At 40.3% G+C, this 23,183-nt stretch overlaps 1 protein-coding gene across 4 annotated transcripts; it reads right to left on the reverse strand.

Moving 5' to 3' along the window:
* Nucleotides 1–1,271: 1,271 nt before the first annotated feature.
* On the reverse strand, nt 1,272–21,871 carry LOC115571536 (actin-binding LIM protein 1-like). Of its 4 annotated transcripts, XM_030400981.1 has the most exons (21): nt 21,487–21,871; nt 15,584–15,727; nt 12,899–13,082; nt 12,694–12,803; nt 11,883–12,009; nt 11,682–11,775; nt 11,224–11,311; nt 11,044–11,102; nt 9,215–9,292; nt 7,570–7,740; nt 6,409–6,438; nt 6,175–6,304; nt 5,926–6,015; nt 5,479–5,514; nt 4,618–4,665; nt 4,247–4,311; nt 3,870–3,915; nt 3,744–3,751; nt 3,374–3,448; nt 2,909–2,989; nt 1,272–2,593 (listed from the first exon to the last, which is right to left on the reverse strand). In XM_030400981.1, exons 1-21 carry the CDS (start codon nt 21,800–21,802, stop codon nt 2,480–2,482), a joined length of 2,094 nt encoding a protein of 697 aa, XP_030256841.1. In that variant the 5' UTR covers nt 21,803–21,871; the 3' UTR covers nt 1,272–2,479. The 4 variants fall into 4 exon arrangements, with proteins under 4 accessions (XP_030256841.1, XP_030256842.1, XP_030256843.1 ...); XM_030400982.1 differs by lacking the exons at nt 5,479–5,514; nt 5,926–6,015 and adding an exon at nt 10,201–10,257; XM_030400983.1 differs by lacking the exons at nt 5,479–5,514; nt 21,487–21,871 and adding an exon at nt 19,785–19,896.
* Between the last annotated feature and the right edge of the window lie 1,312 nt (nt 21,872–23,183).

The following is a 23,183-nucleotide window of genomic DNA, read 5'->3' on the forward strand; positions in this document are numbered from 1 at the left end:
ATCATATTATTGTGCTTTAAAGGGGCACTATGCAATTTTGAGGAAGAAATACAAACTCAGAATTTCTAATATATACAATGTTAGGTAAATATACAAATAATATTAGGTTGGGGTACAAAGGAAATAAGGTTCCCAGAACACAGTTTGAAGCTAAGAAGGTGGCAGGGTCCGCCAAATATAAACAAAGAAAACAGTATGAAACTGTGTTGTCTGTTCAGTGTTGAAATTAAAGCAAGTATGTTTATTTAATGTATGTAGGTAAATCGGTCAATAAAGATCTTTCTCTTCTGATTAAAATGTAATCCCCCAAAATACATAGTGCTCCTTCAAAAGAATGTATACATTTGCTAAATTATGATGATTTCATTTGCACACATTACCCAATCTATCTTGCTTGGGGCTGTTATTTTCATACCACCATTACTACTGCATGGCATTTTGATAAAAACCAGTAAAGAAAAAGAACTCAACTATATTGTTCAAATTTCAAGCTTGAACCAAGTCTGTTAAATGTGAAATTTAAACAACCAAATAGTGATGTTTTAATTCCAGGCTCCACAGCACCATCTGTTGGTCTTACATTTCCAATGGCCCGTAGTTGGGTCAGGTTAAGAAACGGAAAAAAACAGAAAAGAAAACACATTGTAAAAATACGTCAGGGCCCAATCCAGTGGGTATGTATGAGTTATGGATAGCAGGTGAAATTCAGTCGGGGAGTTTTGCAACTCTTCCACCATGTGGCTGTTTTTATGATGTGTTGCTCAACGTTGTGATGTTTCAAAAATGCTTTGCAGTGTGCTGGCACAGCGCCTGTTGTCTTAACTCAGTGTGTAACATTATAAAATCTTAATACTACATTTATTTTATGACATTGTAGGTAGTTTATCTAATTGCACTGTACAAACACAGACACATTTGGCAAGGTGTCTTGAAAATGTGTTCTCTGCTTGTCTCTCATAAAGTAGTTTATTGCAGTCTGGGCCATCTGTCTCTTGATTTTAACAGGAAGACAGGAAAGTCAGGGATTAATTAAGATTTCGGCTACTTGATAGTACGGACTGATTCTGACTGAAATTTGCATGCATAGAAAACCAGATCAGTAACGTCTGTTGCCATGGGCAGGTTCTCTTAAGTGATGTTTTTTTGGGGGGGGGGGGTTTTTTCCAAGTTGATCGAAACTGAAGGATTCTCCTGGAAGAAAAATATTGCCTCAAAACTCATTGTACATACACATCGTGATCCATTCTGTCAATAAAAAGACAATCATTTACTAAACTTGTAAGAAGTGCAAGACTTTATTTAGGGCGCTTGAGGTGGTGTGCTGGTACAGCATTATCAGGGTAACACATACAGTCATATTTACGCAACTAAGTTATGACAATCATCTTAAATATTCCTTTAACAGTCCGATAAAGCACATTTCAGTGATTATTCAGTGACATAAAAATACTGCTCACAAAAAATCTTCTGTCTTCAGTTTTGTGCTTAAACATTTGTCTAACCAGCAGGCGACAATGTGAGTAACAAAAATATAATATCTTGTGGGAGTAGCTGTGACAACATGGGGGCAATGCATGCAGCTCTCAAAGAAATCACTAACTCTCTGCTATCAGAATTGCATGATGATAACAGGTTATGTACATTTCAAGTAGCTGGCCTAACATCCTCCCATACATTAAAGGTGCAATGTGTAAGAAGTTTGATTGTAAACATACAAAACTTAAAACCTGAAACTCAATTTTGACTCTTACAACATCTATGTTTTGTGTTTCAAAGGATGTTTAGCATGCTAACCAGCTAGCCCTGGCTAATCCTGGTCCAAATATCCTCTGCTAGCTATAAACACTTTTCTGGTGCCTCGAGCTCCGAGTCTGGACTGCTAGCTGCACGGCTAACTAAGCTGACTAGCTAATGGCAACAGGTGGCCAACTCTTACATATTGCACCTTTAAACTACTATGTTGATACAATCTTGTAATTCAACCTTAAGCATTAGTTATTCTCAGTAATGTTGGTGCTGATTATCACCCAAGGTTTTGCACCATCATTCCCTAAAAGATACATGTTTTGAAACAGCAAAGCCTGGTCAAAGGTGATCAAGTCACTTTATATATATAGTTTTTTACTTTTCAACATGCTATAAAAAATGCCACACTGCCTGCTGCATTACGATGAGTGGGCATGAATTGTCTCAGTTGAATCGTCCAATATGAACGTAATATGCGGGGAGACAGGGCTGGGAAAGACAAAAAAATATATATATTATTGACTATAGATAAACTGAGTTCTCATGTTCATATATGCCTTGAGGTAATATAATTTAAGCATTATTCACTACTATAGCCTACAGAAACAAACGGGGAAACAACATATTGTGCTGCTGAGGAGACAAAGTCTGCAAAGAAATAAGCACAAGGGGTAATCAGAACTTAACTTGTACTGCATATTAACAATGAGCTCAAACATGCATCAGGCAGCGTTTAGAAGAGATTTGCCCTCCTCTTGATGTCGTTCCGTTTCCACAGTGGGAGTCTGTCAAACTCTTGAATCTCCATGCCAAAGATCTCAAAGAAGGAATCCGGGGATAGGTGACGCTGCAGCAGGAAAGCAGAAAATAATGAAAGATTGAAGTCAGGGTAAACTGCACAGTTCATCTGTTTGGTGCATTTCTCATATTGTGGGTCTGACTCAAATTAAATAAATCCTCATCTTGATTTTAAGAAAAGCATTTGAGCGGCGACAGATGTTGCCACTGTCGAGGAATTTATCCTGCTCTTTAGTCAAGGTCGAGCTTTTAATTGAAAAATGAAATGAAAAATATTTTGGATTTGAATTTGTGCCCGAGCTTCAGTGTGCCGTCTGTTTGGAGTGTCACACTGTAATACTGCTTCTCTCTCATGTTACTGTACCTCGAGTCTTGTTCTGTCAACATCCCTGGGAAGCTTCGCTCGTCCCCTGTTAGCAACCATGAGCATCTCATATGGGTAGACCTTGACACAACAAAGACTGGTTGAGAATGCTTTACCACCACACATGCTTCACCTAAAACACAATCTTCTGTACATGAAAGGCTTCCAGCTATTGAGATACCAGACATAGGTACCATATGTACTATACAAATATGGATAGATGTAATGCCAGTGCTTCAGACTTCAGGGAGAAAGATCCTGCTTTTAAACATACTGTTTAGTTATAAAGTGTGTTACCTCAGCTCCAAAGAGCTATTAAATGACTAGCAATTTTGTCCTTGAGATTTCTTTGTCTTTTCTCTTTTTTGTACTGTATATCTTTTTTAGCAAAAACTCTCCTCTAGTAAACACATTGGCAGAACATCCAATGGTAGCAAATGCACAAATATGCAAACAAATACTTGCTTTTGGTTCCAACAAATTAGGCATAGACACTCCTCTCTCCATTCCTGCTAATGGATGCAGACCGTCATGGATGAGCTACAGAATGAAGCAAACACATGCAATGGGAAAAAACGTCCTGGCAGGATTAGTCACTTGGAGCTAAGAGCCAAAGCAAGTAAAGTCTATGCATGAAATGTGTGGTTAAAGAGTTATGTCATCCGTGCAATACACATATATTAATGAAGAGATCTGCAAATCCGGCTTTGCACTGAAATGGATTTGATTGTATACTTCATATAACATGCAGACAGTCCTTTGGAAATGCAGTAAACCAAACAGGGAAAGGAAGCATGGCCATGATACAAAGCTCCGTTTAGCTCTTCTCACATACCTTAAAGTCTGAAAGAGAAAAGGCAAAGCACAAGAAAGACTTAATATCTATTTCATTATCCATTGAATTGATATTTAGTTTTTTTTACATTATAGATGAATGACATTAAAAATGTCTACAAATTACCTCCGAATCTGTAACCGCTGTGACGAGAGAAATCAGCTGACCGTGGCTTAATGAGGAGAAAACACATTAAAACATTATTATAGCATCTCAGACATATTCAGGGTCATTAATTCTATCCATTAAGTTGGACAAACTCATATAGATTCTGTTTGTTTGTTTCCCAATACAAAAACAGAAAGCAACAAAAAGCATGTGTCACTATTTTGTGTCGTAATTTAAACACGAAGTGAAGCATAAGCAGTCCAGGAAGCTAGTCAAAAATTATGTTTATTTGCGTTTATTCAGCCGACTGCATAAAATGAAAATCACTTATTACAGTAACAGTAATATAGAATAACACTAAAGAGAGATTTAGGCATCAGTAGCGTTGCTCTTACCGGATTGAGGCCATTGCGCCCGTATCCAGGCAAAGAGGATGTTGGGGATGTGAAGGAATTTGGATCTATGTGAAAGTGAAACGGCAGACAGATTAGCTTGTGGTGAGACGACTTACAGCCAGACTCGGCTCTTAGCCCGTATCAGATCAGACTTACTGAGCAAAATATACCTTCTGGTGTTCTCTAATTAGCCCTCCGCTAATTCTTCTGAAAAAGTGACTTCACAGTACTCTATTTGTGTACTCCCATTTCACATAAACCATGTGTGCCGTTTAAGCAGCCATTGTTTAGGATAAAAACAATGACAACAAACCAAGCAGCATTCACATGAACCTTTTAAAACGTGAAATGATGATAAGGTGTTATTGTACCTTGCTGTTTATAAATCGGAGGCCTCCTGTACATGTTGAAGCCTTCGTCTGCAGATAGGAAAGAATGCAGCGTCATGTTATTTTACATGGCACAAACAAAACGACACGTTGTTAGTAAAAATCTACTGTGGTGTCCCTGTAGCAGCAAGGCGCCAAGTCATTCCCTTCACCCCTTTATAATTTAAATTTTTTTTTATTTATGTGGAATAACTTCTTCTCAAACTGCTGCACAAAAAAGACTGGGATCAGACTCAATTTGTAGTTCAATAAAGTCTCTGTGCACATCATTTACATACTCACAAGAGTGTTAAAAGGTCTTTCAGTACAAAGTTCAGTAAAGGTTCAACACATGTACAATAGTTGTGGGGACCCTTTACGTCAAATAGTACCGTACTGTCTAAACAAAACAGGCTATATAACTATACAAAGTGATGCTATGTTGAGATAACACCACATTTACATTTACAACAGCAGTTTCTTAAATACAGTTTAAATTCATGTAATCGTGGAGTTGATCATCAGGATCCTTTTCAGATTCCAGTGTTTCAAATCGACTGTTTCTTTTGAGACTAAATGCTGTGAAGCAGTGCTCACTGCTGCATACACAAACCAAGGCCCTGCTGGTTGTTAGATTTCTTACTGATTTTCAGTTCCCAACAAAACATGCCAGCGATTACTGGTCAAAGCCTGTCACATCTCATACACTAACACACACACACACACACACTAAAACACGGCACTGCTATAAATAGACCCATCTGCAGAGGAATGTGCATGTGAAGTTGGGGAACAGGCACAGGAATATTTACTTATTTAATCAATCAAACCAGTTTTTTTATTTATTTTTTTATAAATACCTACTTTGATGTAGATTTATTGAAAGGAGTGTATTTCGATCTGTGGGTGAGGTGGCAGAACGATGGGAAAAGATAAAGGTAAAATATGCAACATGAGAAAAGGCGAAAAAGACTAGTGAAATATCTGGAGGAAGCAACTAGGTTTTTCCTGTCTCCTGAGCCGGTGTGGGCGACTGACATTGTCTGAACTCTGACCACTAGATGGCTCAGTGCTTCTAAGAATAAAGGGAGTCACATCTCTGCGCCATCCTTTTCTATTCCAGCCATGACCGTTTAACCTTCAACCAGTTTGCTTTTTTACTCTGCCGTTGGATTCATCCCTGTGCCTGGTAGTTAAACATAATAAGGTGTAGGTCTACATTTTTTTCATAAAAAATTTTAAAAAGATAACAAAAGGAAAGGAGTGGAGAAGGAGTGCAGAAAAGTGTGGCAGAGGAGCGGGGCTTCCTACCTTTGGTGGGGGGAAGAAAGTGATGGCATAAAGGGGAAGTGGGGCAGGAGTCATTGTTGCCAGAGAATAAAGAGGGAGAAAGCATCAGCCCTTTGTAGTATAATGAAAGAAGTGGAAAGAGGAGGAGGAGGAGGAGTCGTGGAGGTAGAGGAAAGGTGGTAAAACAGAGAAAAGGTGAGAAGAGTGTGGGTTAATATATTTGCAAAAAAAAAAGCTTGAGATGTTTGAACTTCCGAGCGAGCTTCTCACCTGGTCGGTGGAAGTGCTGCGGTGATCTGGACGGAGTCGGAGTGTAGCTATGCCGATTGTACATTGCGTGAACTCCAAAACAGCCGTTACTTGTAGATTTTGGTATGCGCTTAATCACTTCAAAACTCTCCTTGAAAGAAGAAAGACACAAACGAGTGTAAAACACCGCAACAAATCCAAACTGTATGTGACCCGTTGTCACAGTATTTCTACTTTAACTGAGTCAATATTTACCTCTGTGCTGTCAGATACGTTTCCTGGTGACTGAATTGGAAGGACAGGAGAAGAAGAAACATTAACCCGACAGAAACACAACATACACAGCAGTCACTTCGGGTGAAAACCTCTTATCTACAAACTCCCTAAAAATGACCTTGACCAAGCCTAATTTATGCATCTTTTTAATGAATGTTTTCTACTAGGAAGATGTGTACAATATGCTTAAAGGGTAACTCCAATTTTACACATCAAGGTCTTGGGGGGGTACTACTGGACATGTAGAAAAAAGTAGTGTAAAGCCTTTTGTTGCTCCAGAGGAAGCTGCATGTAAACTGATAAATTGCCTCTGGTTTTCACATTTCACTCAGAGGCTAAATTGCATTGTGGGTAATGTAGGCAGCAGTCCACTCATATTACAGACAGTTTAAAAACAAATAACCAAAACTGATACTGCACAACCAGAAATATCACCTTTTTCTATTTCTCACACTTTTCTTTCTTTTCAAATTGTGGTTACTACATTACCCACAATGCAACTTAGCCACTGAGTGACATCACTGGGGGGAATTTATCAGACTACACAAACTTCCTCTTGATCCACAACAGACTTTATACTACTTTTTCACATGTACAGTAGTAAAACCCAAGACCTGTTAACACACTTTAATATGTAATACGTGGACTTATCCTTTAACTCTGCAATCCACCAAACTTGGAGTTGAGAGGTTTTCTCATAAAGAGAGACATCGAAGGAACAAAACTAAAGGATTCGACTAAAGAGGATCTATCAGCTAATTATTGTAAGTTAGTATCAGGTGACCTGACACATATTATTGATAAATGGTCAACAGCACAACAAAAAACAACTAAGTATGTTATCAGTCAACTCAGTAATAAGTAAGCAAACATTCTCTAATTGTAATTTGCTCTGTATTTTATAAAAATAAATATGTAAGAGAGTAAATACCCTGTACCTGCCTAGATAATGACTTAAATAACATTTTGTTAATGTAAAACCACTACTACTCCAAAACACTCTCAAAGACACATCTGTCACAATAAATGTCTTTGCATTTTGGGCAAAAAAACACTCAAATGTCAGAACAACAAAACAAGACCTCACTTGGTTTGACTCATAAACCAAACCAAGACACACAAAGCGTGGGATGCAGTTACCTCTGCAGGGCTCTGCCTGTCCTGTCTGCTGCCTTTGTTGTCCATAGTAGAGGGGCTGTCGCTCACAGATTTATAAGATATCATATCAGGATGCTCTATATCATATATAGCCTTGACTCTGGGAATTGCTGCTAAGTCTCGGTAATCAATGACCTCATTGTCTACTTTTGCCTGGGACCAGGACAGGGAGGAGAGAGGAGGATGATGTGGGTGAGGAGAAGGACACAGGGGACGGGAGGTAGAAAGAGCAGACAGTATGGGTAAGGTCAGGTCAAAGGTCAAATGTTGCTAATAACATCACAGCACCGAAAGAATGAAACTTTAATCCCACAACACCACTATGACTTTGGCACATGAAGTGGAGAGATGAATGTGATAATCTGTGTCCCTTTTCTGTTTCACTACATTACTTATCAGGCTAATGATTATAAAAAGGCTAATTGTGTTCAATCATGTTTTAAGGTGTATTATTTCATGGGGGTAAAGTTTATTCCACACACTATAAACCACCAGGGTACAGAGGAAACAAAAGGACACTGACAGCACTTTTACAATCAGTTGCAATCTGAATTGCCAATGCATTCAAATTGATGAACCAAAATCAATCTAAACTCCTGTTCAATATGTGGTTGAGTTGTGTCACTATGTCAGTGTTTACATTTAAGATCTTTTTTTGCACGCTCTTCATCATTCAACCACAATTGAAATCCCATTTCTCTCACACAAACAAGTTAAAAACTAGTTCCGATCAGTCAAGGTGAAGTTGATTAATTTATATAAAAATTATATTTATATTTTATATAGTTATAGTTTGTTAAAGGGACAGTTCAACCTAAAACAAAAAATAGATATTTTTCTCTTACCTGTAGTAAATACTATTTATCCATCTAGCTCGTCCGGTATAATCGATGAATATATCCTGATATACTGTATACAGTAAACTGTGTATATATCCAGGTTTCAGGTCTTTGAGCAGCCTCCTCCTTTGAAGAAATGCTGGTGTCACACCTGATTTGGCATCTCATATTTTACACATTACATTTTTGTTATTAAAGAGAGGAAAGTGCCGGAAAATGTTAACGTTGTGTGCTGCTACTGAATTCCAGGTACCGTTATCCGTACCTTAGCGGTACTCTAATCATGACCGAGTTTCTCAAAATAATCCACACACCTTGTTGCGAGCAGTTTCATGTAGGAACTATTTTCTCTCTACCGAACAAGCTCATGCTTGGTACAGCGTGGCATGTAAACACTAATGGAATCCTGCTCAGCTGATAGCTAGCCGAATTACTTTAGTTAGCTTGAGCACCATTTACCTCCATCATATTTGAGAGAAGGCAGACATCACTCTGGTCATTACTCTGCACCTCACACCAAAACAATCTAGCCAGATAAATAGCGCAACACGTAAGAGGAAACATATGTATTTTTCATTTTGAGGTGTACTGTCCCATTAAGACTTACACATTGGCTATTTTCCTAAATGTCTGTCTGCATTCACTGTCAAAAAGAAACATCTTGCAACAGAGACACTTGGCCCATGCGACTCTCCTGTACAAATAAAGGGATAGATGACATGAAAATCAACCCATGGTGAATTGTTCACCACGGAGGATGCTGAGCAGATGTTGTCACCGGGACTTACACAGATAGTGCGACCAGGACTCCCTGGAGTGCATGAACCCGGCCTGGAGCAGGAGCTTTCAGATGAAGATCTACCAGGCTGAAGAGGAACAAAAAACACACCTTTGTCATGGGATGCTAAGAATGATGGAGTTTGCTTCAGCTCAGGCGCCAGTAGGCAGCCTCAATTGTTATCGCTCAGCATCTCTTATAAACACACACAAGTGGATCATCATCATAGTGTCCTGTTACTAAAGAAGGTACAAGCCATCTCTATCATAATGCAGCAGTGTACAGCCTGGCATCATGCAGTTTATGTGCATTGTTCTGTACTGTAATTGGCTCAAGATCTCCATTTGTATTTGTGCTAAACAATTAAATCAGCCAGACCTGTTTAGCATACATCAGATTGGATCAGTACTTAAAGGAACAGTTCAGGTAAAGACATTATCCACTCAACCCCATGCCCAAGGAAAGTCGGGTGAAGTTTCATTGTCCACAAAACAAACGTCTTTATTTTTCACGTTTTAAGACTTCCTCTCACTTTCCACCTTATGGGGGTGAGAAGATAATGACTGGGTGAACTGTTCCTTTAATGGTGAATGAACAAACTATCTACTTGTAGATGACAGGAAACAGCCAAGCATGCAGCACGGTCAGCAGTAACACATCATATACTACAGCTAACTGATTGAAAGGCTTGGTATGAAACGTAGTGATTAACACACATTATCCATATTGTACATGTGCTCTACAAATAAAAAGCTTCTCGTCATCATTCTTCGATGCAAAAGTCATGAGAAGGAATCTTAATGTGTACCAAAGGTGAACTTCATTTTCTCTTCTTTTGCATTCGCACGCCAGGCTCAGTTGGCCGGCCTGCCGAGCAAAGTGTTCGTGTTGCATGTGAAACAAGCGTGTGCGGTTAATCTCAAGACGTGAGATTACAGCCTGCTCATTCTAGAGAAAGCCGACAGTGCAATCGGCAGGCACGCTCACAGTATTGACCTTCAGTTCGTGTGGGGGGTAAAAAAAATCGAGACATGGTGTTTTTGGTCTGCTGACCTGGGAAATGACAGACATTTACACAGATGTCACACTCACATCCTCTGCGTAGCAGCAATGACACCAGCTATGGATAACAACTTCTTACATGGAGGAGTTATATGCATGATATCCAGTGGCTTAATGTAACAAAGGACATGAACTCAAGTACACATTTGAGATACGTGTATTGTATGTAAGAGTAAAGATAATATATTTGAATACTACCTTGGCAAAACTGAAAGGCAATCATACGAATAGCACTTGAGTGAAAGTATTTGATATTAAATGCAGTTTATTTTCAAAAGTGATTTTCTGGCAATAGTCTCAAAAGTTTCATCAAATAAATGTAACCAACGGAAAGTATAATATTTACGTAATGTAGTGGAGTGGAAGTATAAGGTAGTAAGGTAATATGGAAACATTCAAATAAAGTAGAAGTAACTCAAAATTGTACTTCTACTTAGTTATGTGCTTACACTCCACTACACACAGATAAATATCATGCTTTTTACTCCACTGAAATTTGTCTGACAGCATTAGTTATGAGTTAGCTTACATTTATTCACACTTAGTAGAGAGTGTATAATCTATAAAGTGCAAAATATTTGCTCAACCATAAACATCTACAGCAGCAAAGTAGCAGCAACATATATAATACAGTACTTGCGTTAAGTAAATTTAGCAAATAATTCTTATCAACTTTTACTTTAGTAAGGTTTTGAAGAGTATTTTCCCCCAAAAATACTTTTGCAGCTATGTGAACATTGTGTCATGTCATGGCTTGACTCTAATCGATGGTCTTACCCTGTAATTGTCCTCAGCTCTGCTGCTGTCTCTGCAGTGCGGGTGCCAAACTGTTGATCCTGTGAAGACAGCAGGGACAGTCACTTACTGCAGGCATTACAGCAAAAAGAATTACAGCAACCTTCAACGTACACTTTTAAGTGAGTGTAAGTGCGTATATATCGGCTGAATCCAACTTACCGTGCAGATACATTTCGTCGCCTTCTATGAACATTTTGTCACACCGGCTGCATCTTGCACAGGTGGGGTGATAGTGTTTGTCCCCTGCCTGTAGCAGATAACGAGAAAGAGATGTAAGCATCACAGTTGTTAGTATTATTAGGCCATTATACCAAGAACCAGTAGGCCTGATCGTCTGACTTCCATATCCTGAAAAAAATCCAGGATCTATGGACATTCAAATGTGTTGGGCACAAGATGTCTCCTAATTCACTGAGTCAATTCCTATTGTATGTGCGGGGTGGTGTACTGAAAAGCCCTGGTATCGTGCTCCCCTACTGTGGCCACTGAAAATGTGAAAAGAAAGAAAGGAAGAAAGAAAGAAAGAAAGAAAGAAAGAAAGAAAGAAAGAAAGAAAGAAAGAAAGAAAGTGATGCAAATACAGACCAGGAGCTTCCTCTTCACTCAGAATGTCTCACCTCGAGGACTTTCCCAGTTATGAACTTGTGACATGCTTCACACTGTATCCCAAACTGTATCTGGTAGTCTCGCTCGCAATAGGGAACGCCATCCCTGAAAAGCACAAGTCAAAACAAACACGTGTTTCTTTTTATCTGTGTGTTAGCTGTGATGGACTCTATTTAATGTCATTCTGTCATGAACAAGAGACTTGTATTTACTTGGTGATGTATTCCCCGCTCAGAACTTTACGGCACGCTTTACACTTGAAGCAGCCGAGGTGCCACTGGCCGCCCAGAGCTAACAGAGCCTGGCCATTTTTGATGTCTCTACCGCAGCCAGAGCAGTCTGAAACACACACACACACACACACACACACACGTTTTCATTAACTCGCTATATCTAATTCAATTACTCAGTTCTTCTTAATAGTCTCTGTATAAACATGTTGATACTGAACATTGCAGATCCATCCTAGGAGCTGTGTGTGTGTTTTCTGATCTTCTGCACAGTCCTGCAGAGAGATCCTCTTAATCCAGAGGCTTTGTGAGTCTGGATCCCTCGTCTATCTATAGTTCTTAGCCGGATAGGTTCACTTTGAGTTGACTTCTGCCGTCTCTCCGAGTCACTGACCAGGAGGCATCCCAGGAGGATGACAGAATTTGTGAGGTAATGTGTAAAGGAGGAGGAGGCGAGCAACCACTTAAGGACACTGTTCGGCCTGCTTCCAGCATCCTTGCATCCTTAAATACACGCATATAACCACTTGTGTCACCTGCAGAAGTGCGTAAGAGTTTATCTTCCTGTGATGAAGGCGGCGGACAGGGGTGGCTCTGACCTTGAGCGACTCGGGATGAATAAAATATACAGGCTGGCATAGGATGTGATGATCATCCTATGCCAGCCTATATATTTTATTCATCCCGAGTCTGCACCTGATCAAAGCCTTTTTTAAAACTTTATTAATAATTTCTTTTGATAAGAGCACAGGATTAATTGTCCCTTTGCTCAGAGAGTTATTTCTGCTCTTACTACTCGGATAGCTGACGTCGTTGGGAGCAGGAGAGACGGGTCGAATGCAGCGCTGACAGAGGCAGTCTTTTCCACTGAAGGTGACACACTCCCCTGCAGGAAAGGCACGTCTGAGAAACACACAGAGAGAGACAGAGGGATGGCACACAATCTTTCAAAAAAACAAAAAGAGAAGTCATTCTTCCTCCGGGCGTGTTAACCTTACCTGCAAACGGTGCACACAAAGCAGGCTGGGTGGTAGGTCTTCCCCAGGACCGTGACCACCTCGCCCTCCACAAACTCCCTGCAGTTGTTGCAGAGCGTGCCGTGAAGCCTCTGGAAGTCCAGCGGGCAGAGGAAGTCCCCGTTCTTCATGAAGAAGCCACTCTGGGCCAAGTCACAGCCGCACACTGCACACCAACACACACACACACACACACACACACACACACACACACACACACACACACACACACACACACACACACACACACACACACACACAGAGATGGCATTAACCATTAAAGCTCCAACAGTCAATATTTGTCTATCATATCGTGTGTAATATAAAGGATGTGGCTTGTGATAACCACCCTTTGCCTGCTGGTGTGCTCTAACCAGCATGCAGAACAAGGATTTACACCAATAAAACAAAGAATTCCATAATTTTATTCAACATCCCAATCAGAGCGATTAAGTTTTGCCATTGGTAGATCAAGTTTTGGAGTTTTCCCACTAGCTGTCTCTCTTTTTCGAAATTAGTGGTCCTCAATGAGCAGACTGAGAATACACCAGGTTTAGACCTGGTCTCGTTTTCTGTGAAGTCAGCCGAAACTAAACCACATGTGGTTAAACCTGTGTGTCCTGACTTTACAAGGTGACGCGTGTGTTGTTCCTCATCAAGTGTGTTTGAGTTGAGGTATATTAGCTTTCATAGTCACGGTTAACAACCGAGCGGAAGCAGGATCTTAAAAAATATCTATAAAAATATCTCTATACATCATGGAAATACAACACTATACAAATATTTATATACACACAGTTTGCAGCCATACATTCACACTCATACATGCACATTTACAAATACAACTGAACTCAAACAGCTGCACATGAGACTGCGTACATGTTAAAATGCTATAAAACAGCAGGACACAAGAGTGCACACCTCCGCCAAGGCCTGACAGTCCCGTTGTGTACTCACTCATACGCACCAGCCACCCGAAATATCCCTAATCATATTAATTAACATCCAAATGTAAGAAAATGAGGAAAAATGCCCCATCTCCCAATGTTAAGGAAAATGAGAAAGTGTATTTCTGCTTTTGTCTGTGGGAGCAGGTCATTGAGTGGATGCTGTTGTGTGTGTCGTGTCTTTACCAGCTGAATGGCTGCCTGTTCCCTCCAGACAATCAATGGCGCTTAAGGAAAAGCAACCAGCACAATTAACCAGGGCATCACACTGCTGCTTTCCTGCCTCATTAAAAAGCTCTGCTTTTGTACTGGGTAATATTTTGTTATAGCCAGAACTCTTTTTTTTTTTTTTTTATTTGCTTTTATGTGTATTGGTTTGCTTATGTTGCCATTTTCCTGACAATTGTGTGTATTTTTTTAATTGCTTGACCTTTGGGACCAAACATTTGTAACTTTTCGCATGTGTATCACTCAAATTAGTATTTTTTTTTTGCTTTGAATGGATGTCAAGTTCAAATTGTCACCTTTTCCTCAGGCTGTTGTCGTAGTGGTGAATTGACAGCAGCTACTTAATCCATCAAAGCGATGAGATAAATGCTATTTGGGTTGTCTGACCTTGTGAGCCTGCCAGAGTTTGTGAAGTGTTTATGTGTTTGTGTGCATCTGTGATTGCGCGTGCGTTTGCTGATCAGTCCGGTGACGAGTGACCGACAGGAAGGCGGTGTTTTTTTCTCTCAGCTTGTTTGGAGTCATTCGATACCTGCCACAGTCCTGCTGCAACACAATGCGCTGAGATGCCAAGGACAGATTTATGCCGCTCTATTCCTGTCTGACGCCAAGTCACTCAAAATAAAAGATGGGTTTTGTTTTAAAAATAACAATTTTGAAGTCTGAATAAAACCAACACAAACATGTGGCTACATTCCTCTGATCCAACAGATTGCTTCATAAAACGTTTAAGTATCACTAAAACAAAACAAAAAAATCTGTTCTTTGCTTATTTATATTCAGATTTATTCACGTTCCAACTGAGAAACTTTGAGGCAAATTCTGATTCTGTGAAGCCCACAGACCCCCTTCAATCCCCGGGTCCTCCCACTGTTAAAAATTCTGCATCCATCTCAGCTCTGAGAGTGTCTTTGTTTCCTCGGCCCCCGTAAACACCACCACAATGGGATGAAACGGCAATAACACGAGAAGCTTGTCAGTTTTGATTAGTGGGGACAAAAGCATGTTCAGGAAATATGTTTTCCACGAAACTGAATAACTCTGGTGAGTGACTGTCTGACAACCTCAGAGGTTCTCACAACAGCCCGCTGTAGATGTTTTGTGTTAAATTAATCTTGATGGCACCACAGGGACTAAATGACTAATGACTGACCGGCAGATTCTGCTTAATTCAAGACTAACCCAAAGGAAATGTGTTGTTTTTTTAAATACATCCTCAAGGGTCAAATGTCACTTGTGTTACTGCAGCAACTGGAAAATATGGTTTATTTTATTCAGATATTTAACTGCCTGTAGATGAAAGCATTGTCAGGCCTCTGATCGTAACATGTTCAGGATTCATTCCTATTCACTGCACATGAGGAATTCTCTTCACTAGAACGCTGTCAAGTTTACAAAAAAGTTCTGTTCTGACTGAGGTGTGACTGCGGGACGCTTCTTAGGTGAACCTGCATTTGCTAACTCACAGAAACATACTGATGGTACTACTGACCCTTGCAGGTGAAGCACTTTATGTGGAAGTGGTTGGCCTGGACTCGCAGCACCTCTCCCTTGCAGGGCTCCCCACATCTGAAGCACGGGATGCTCCGCCTCCCCGCTGAGGGGCTGGCGTGGTGGCCATCTGAAGTGTGTAGCACTACGGGAGAGAGAAAATGAATTAGTCATTTAGTCGGTTATCAGCTATCATTGTTTGCTATAAGCATGTCATGTAAAATGTTAAGTTAAGCAGCTTAGTTTACTATCTTTATGCATCTTGTAGAATCCCTTTTATTAAATTGCAAGTCTGCGTGTATTCAGCATACCTGCAGGTTTAAATGTTTAATCATGCGAGGAAATCTGGAAAGTTTAAAGTCTGGTTGATTCAGCATAGCAGTATTAAATGTAGAAATAGACTGTGTACTCTTTTGACTTAATGCTAAATGCTAACATCAGTCCGCTCGCACATGCAATGCTAACGTACTGCTGTTTGGCAAATGTAACATTTACTGTGTTAAACATGGTTAACATTACTCAAACATGACTTAACATTGTAAACTTAGCTGGGTGTGTTCTTCTTAATTAGAAATAAACACACAGGTCAGCAGAGCCAAAAAGGAACATCGTGTCATGTTTTGCACTTTGGCGCCATGCTAGCAGCTCCGTGAACGTGACCACGGTGCTTCGACTTTATGCTAAATGCTAACATCAGCCTTCTGGCGTGCTCTAATTGGCAATGCTAATATGCTGCTGTTTAACAGGTGTAATGCTAACCATGCAAACATGGCAAATGTAACTTTAATAACGCTTGTAATGCCAAACTTCAGATATTTTCTATTTCAGGGTGGTGGACTGACTTGACGCTGCTAAACTATGTTCATGCCAAAACATTTGTCTGTCAGTTGGTAAATGTACAAGCAGCTTGAATGTAAATCCAACATCAGTGACACAGTCCTCCCAGTAAAAATCTCTCTCATCCCCACAGTAAGTTAATCCCTGTCTGTCTGAGCGGTTCATCACAATCCAATATTACCTCAGAGTCGTCCCGTTAGTGGTTGCATAACTGAACACAATGTATGGACGCACTTAGTTTCGGCACAGACACACACAAGTAATCTCTAGATTACCTCACAAAGGGCTCATGAAGAAATATTGTTTGTGCTACATGAGTGTTGGTGCTCGTTTGCCAAACCCTGTCTCATACTTCAGAAAGAAAGCTGAGCCTCCTTCCTTCTTATTCCCTCTCTTTCATGTTTAAATGGCGGCAGGAGCAGCGGATGCCTGTACAATCTAATCACAGCCCACTCGAAAGGTCTTGAATGTGATTAACTGAGGAGAGAGGGGAAAGAATGTGGCACGTCGAGAGCGCTCCGTCTCCCGGTGTGTGGACACCACAGCATACAAATAGATAAACGGACACATGAGCTCTATCTTTTCTTATTTCCATGTACGGTTTATACACAGTCACAAATGAGCCAAATATCAGCGGCGCTGGAAGTCATACCTCAGTTAATTTATGTGACCAAACAGAAACATTTCCGTATGTACATGATGTTTCCTTAACTGTTCAGACTCCCTAACTCGGTTTGTGAAGATCGAGAAAAGCATCTAGGAGCATTGGTATGTGGCCCCAACTCTGCCCCACAACAGGAGAGGTTTGTCACATGGTAACAAGTATGTGATAACAAATTAGATTAAGAGACCATGCCCCCCTCCAAAAAGTCAAGTTCAATGTAACTGATTGTGCAGTTTTGGAGTAAGCCACCACTCAGCATCACGGAGAAAAATCTAATTACATCTAGCTCGGAAGAAATCCAGTTAGCATGCAAACAACAACCAAGCTTTCAAACAGGGCTGTTGCACGCAACAAACGATACAAGTTGTCATAAGAGATAAAGAGTTTTCGAGCCTACTGAGACAAAAAGGCTTTGATTGCAGCATCCTTTGCAAATTAGAGGAACACCAGAGGATACTGTGTGATTCTGATTGCTTAAAAAAATCAAGATGTAAGTAAGTGTTATTTCTGCCAAACAAAATCCAAGCGGGAATGCGACTCGTTCTTTTGGCGGTGGCTCGCCAAACAATGACTGAAAACCCAGCCAAGCTGGCCTTTGTCCTAGAACGCCTCAGATATTTGTTAATGACAGAGCTGCGGTGATGCCAACACAAATACAGGCAAGCAGTTTTTCATGGTGGCATGCACAGAATTACAGCTCCAGCTTCAGAGAGTTTTGTTTCAGTGGGACGGGCGTGTATATCGCATTGTAATACAATATAGTGTTCCAGTATGTGCGTGGTATCATCCTGCTTTTTGTTTAGTCTGTGCTCTTGTCTGAACGGCGCGACCGATGTGGGCATCCGTCAGTCCGAAATGTCGTCCCCTCTTTCTTGATCTCTCCCAGAATGTGAAGCTGATAGGGTGTCGAGTATTAGCAAATGATGGATTTAGAAAGACAGCAAATGGAGAGAAACCTGAGACGGACGGCTAATCACACAAGCCAGTATCTTCAGCTATGATAAACTGCATCTGTGTGTGTGTGTGTGTGTGTGTGTGGTTGAGGAGTGAGGGAGTGTCTATATTAGGTACCATGAATGTTTTATGTATAAGTACAACTGGTTCTATTTTTGTTGAAGTACAAAGCAACAAGACTTTAAATTTAACCATATGATAGTACAACAAGGTCGTATGGGCTACAAGCTGTGTTTGGCCGTGCTGTGTGATAATACTCTTTTTTAGAAGTGTTTCCTTTACACTGGATGGTGTCATTGTTGGTAATGTATCAATAAATAGCGTGATAATTCTCAAGCACCTGTCATGGTAAAAGGAGAAGATGGCAAAGAATGAGAGTTTGCAGATTTAGAGCCTCCGGTATCACATCTTTTGGAGTACAACATTTATTAAAGCACAGTTTCAGAATTTCACCAGCAGGAACACTGAACTCTGTGGAAATATTTTTTATTCATTCCCTAAAAAGTGAGGGATTTATATTGGGGAACTATCCTGGGCAAATTCCAGCTTTTATCATGTGAAATCCAAGACTCTGTGTCATTCCATAATTATTACATAATTTCATAATCATTACTTCTTTTTGTTGTGACATACAATGGGAATATTTTTCCTATTGTATGTCAGTTTTCTTCAACTTTCTTCATCCTTAACTGGTGGAAATGGGCTTCCACACATTGTATACATATCCATATATTTACATTTTTTGACATTTATACTCATATTTTCTTGTCCTGTGTCATTTTAGATAAATCCTCAAATAAGCCATCCTTCCGTTCAGTATGAGTGGACCAGTTTTCTGGAGTTTCTTCAGGACATCGAGCTACAATATCTGAATGGAAAGCGTCAGGAGTCTTTTATCTTACCTCCCCTTTATCTTCCGCTGGTTTAGTGAAATGAGTGAAAGTATTTTTCCCACCACCCTACACTGAGCGGAGAGCTTCAGATCACTCACAATAGCCTAAATCTCCTCCTTGTGGCTGCGAAACAGAATAATCACGGCGGAAACACTGCCCCATTCAGAGGTATTCCAGAAATCACATGCTGGTGTTACCTAACCATGATGCTCTGCGATTAGCGGTAACAGCTGTGCTTCCACTTTTCCCCACTTGGCCTCTGCAATTTTTAGCTTACAACCCCACTTTTTACATTTGGGGAAGGGTTTGAGAATCTAACATCTTAAAATAAATGAAAGTACAATATAAATAAATGTCATTTTCTTGTCAGATTTCACCTACCAGAGCTTTCACTCAGCTAAATGGGATACCAAATTACAAATAACAAGATCATAAGATAATAAGATCAAACAAGATAATATCATATGTACTTGCAGGAGAAGCGAAGACAAAGTCTTATGCAATATTTGTTTTGATGTTTAAAACAATCAAATGCAACCTCACAGAGAAAACCAACGAGACTGTAGCACAAACACAGTTAATCATTTAAACTATACAAATGTGTGAAGTGGTAAATTAAACACAATAATGTGCCACATTGACAGATAGTAACTTTGGATGAAGCTCAGACTAACTTAATAACAAGCTGCCAAAAAATCATGTATGCATAGAAAGACATAAAACAATGTACACAACTGTACACACTTCACACACACTCACACACACACACTCACACACACACACACACACACACACACACACACACACACACACACACACACACACACTTCACACACAGTCTTAAAAATGTCTACCTTTCTCTTTCATGACAGCTGGTTTCCACACGTCTGTGGGAGCGCTCACTGCAGCCGATCACAGAGTGAGGAGAGGAACTAACAGGACTGCTGGTCCCAGGGAAAAGGGGGTGGTCCGAAAAACACAGAGGGCAGGAGTGTGTGTGTGTGTGTGTGTGTGTGTGTGTGTGTGTGTGTGTGTGTGTGTGTGTGTGTGTGTGCGTGCGTGCGTTCTAAAACAAAGAGGACAGCAGGAGTGGCATTAAGTGTTCTTGTGATTCTGAACCATGATGTCAACCACACTGAACAAGAGAATAGCTGCATTCTGGACATCAACTGGTGCTTTGTGATGCTGATATAGTTTTAAATTATTCAGGTTTTTTTTTTTCAGGTAAATCACACAAACTTGTCGAGTTTCATCAGTTTCAAATTCCCTCCCTCACTCACCTAGAATAAACAGTTCAGTGATTTTACACTGCATACAGATTTGTGTCTGATTGTGTTCCTTCAGGGAGAATAACCGTGATATTTGTGTTTCCACAGTGGGACTGTTGTCCAGTACAGATGACTCAGTGATTACATTACCTGCTGCTGATCTTTCTGGCTTTTAAACCTCACTGTTTTCGAGCATGTGGTGACTCCGCTTTATTCTTAAACTAGCAAAGTGAATATACGTGTGTGTCGTCTCCTATATGTAACATTATATGGTATACATAAGTGATATCAGATTTCAATAAGCTTTGGTAGCATTAAAGGATAAGTTCACCCAATAATGAAAATTCAGGAATTATCTGCTCACCCTCACTCTAATAGAAAGGTCAAGTGAAGTTTCGTAGTTTATGCATTTCTGAAGCTTCACAGCAAAACAGCATGGCAGAATCCTCCTGAACCACTGAAGTAGATGGGGACTTGTTTTGAAATGTAAAAAAAAAAGACTGAAAATAAATCATATGGCTTCTTACAGATTGTCTGCCAGGTTTTATCAAGCTCTATTTGCACTAAAATGACTGCACTTAATTTCGTTGTACTTGTTACAATGACAATAAAGAATTCAATTCAATTCAGAGGGCCCAGGATCTCAAATAGATGTATGAAAAGATGTTGGTCACACCCTCGGTCAAGCTCCTTTTTGAGATGAGAACTTGGATTTCACAGGTCAAGCTGTACAGAACATTTTATATTTCTTTAGGCTTACTTCTACGTTTCAAAACAAGTCCCCATCTTCTTAAGTTGTTAAGGAGAATGCTGCAACGCTGTTTTGCTGTGAAGCTCCAGAGATGTTTCGTGGTCTGTCAAACGTCACCTGAATTCTTTTGGGTGAACTTACCCTTTTAACATTCTAAATGGAGCACAATAATGACCCTTTGAATTTGTGTTTTGGATGCAAACGCAAAGTATACATGTTTGTGTAGAGGCAGCAGAGTAAGTTGAGACAATGACAAATGAATTAGCTTGTCTGGTTGGTGTGTGCAGTATTATACTTGTCTGTCTATTTTTGCTTCATTAAAGACAGAATTTGTTTGGTAAACCTCCGCATTCACAGTCTTTTCTTCACTGAAATACACAACAAAAGATTTGCAGGTTGTCTCTTTGAGAAATGCAAGAAAAAGACTTTATCTGTGAAAACATGCTACATCCAAAGGAGATTTTACGGCCACATTACAGAAAGTGAGTGACCAGACATTCAAATAACAACCACGTACACAGGTGTACTCTCCATTACCTGACATCTCTGCAGGTACACTGGCCAACTTCTCGCACAGAATGTAGTCGTTGGGGTTGAGGAAGGGCAGCTGATCCATCATGGACTGTTTGGGAATAAGGTACAGGACCTCCGCAAGTTCCCCGTCCTCAATAATCGACATACGCCTGACAGAGTTCTTCCTCTTGACCCGGTCCAAGACCACCATTTCATTGCTGTGCGTGCTGCCGCAGATCCTGCCCAGGCTGCTGAGTTTGAAAGGGCCCGACATGCTCTTGCTGTCAAGGCTTTCAGCCAAACAGTTGAGGCTGCAGACTGACCCCAGACGAGAAACCATAAAGCAAACCCTCAAGATGTAAAAGCCTACCGGTGGATGCCGGGTAATAAGTTGCTCTCTAAGACTGTGGGACTGACTCAGCGTGTGTATGTGTGTGTGTGTGTGTGTGTGTGTTGTCAATCAGGCAGTCAAAGACTTACTCCTGCCACACGCCCCTTAAGAAGATTAAGTAAGGTATATTTTTAGGGTTTATCTTCAAGGTAAACAGAGGATCTGAGTTCAAGGAAGTCCGAAACAGGTAACCTTCTTCCCTCCATTCCAGCCACATGCACATGAGTTCCAGCCTTCGAGTGATCTAGTGATTGGGATGCTCTTTTAAGAAGATTGCGAGCTATTGTATCATCCAGTTTTATATGCAGTTATATTGTATTTAAATCCCCAGCAAATGTCTGTATAAGCAATATTCTGTCTGATCTGTTGTTGGATTATGACTAAATACAAGGTCCGGATGAGCACAGAATTGATTTTTCAGAATCCTCTCATAACATTATGATTGCAAATATTGTAATCCCTGGTGTTCTCCAGCAGGGACAGCAGTCTTCTGGATGCTTAGCTTCACCTGGCAAAGAGTCAGGGACAAGAGGTCGGCTACCTGGACCTGGATCCTGAAAGTATTTTAGGACTGCAGCATTATTCAAGGTCAGACAAGTCACTGTACATCCGTTCAGACGCTCTCCAATTAGCTTTTTGTTGGAATCCAGTGCCGACAACTAATTAGATGTTTGTTGATTAAATGTGATAATGGGCTCAAAGAGCTACCAGGAAACATCTCTCTGGGAAATAAAAACGCCTATCCTATAAACCGTGACAAGTACAAAGAGTGACAAGTAAAAATGTAAAGGTGCAATATGTAAGAATTCATAGAGTCACCAGAATAATTGTTTACTGCTACTATTTGTACTCTTCCTTTGCATCCACCTCTGTAGCTTATGTTAGCTTGTTAGCTCAGTTAGCTGTGCGGCTAGGCGAACAACCAGAGGAGTGTTGGTGTTTAAACTGCTAGCACAGGAGCTTTAGGCGGCTGGGAGTCGATCTCCTCAACGCAATACAGAGACATAAATACATATTTAATCTATTGATGTTTTAAAAACTAAAATCCTTACATTTTGCACCTTTAAATGTATAAAAGTTCAATTGGTGCACATGTTTAATGTGTTACACTCGTGTGTGTTGCTGCCACATTTGTCGGTGGTAGCTATTTAAATGTAGACTACAACCGTCCAGTTGTTGACAACATGATGGATGTGATTTGAAGTACTGTTATCACCTCACCCAAAATACACACACACACGCACAGGTGCACACACACACTTACAAAAAGGTTTCTGATTTGTAAGAATCTAGTTACTAAAAATTCAAGTTACTAAAAATGGAAGGTTGA

The sequence above is a fragment of the Sparus aurata genome, chromosome 20 (assembly GCF_900880675.1).
Source record: "Sparus aurata chromosome 20, fSpaAur1.1, whole genome shotgun sequence".
NCBI classification, from domain to species: Eukaryota; Metazoa; Chordata; class Actinopteri; order Spariformes; family Sparidae; genus Sparus; species Sparus aurata.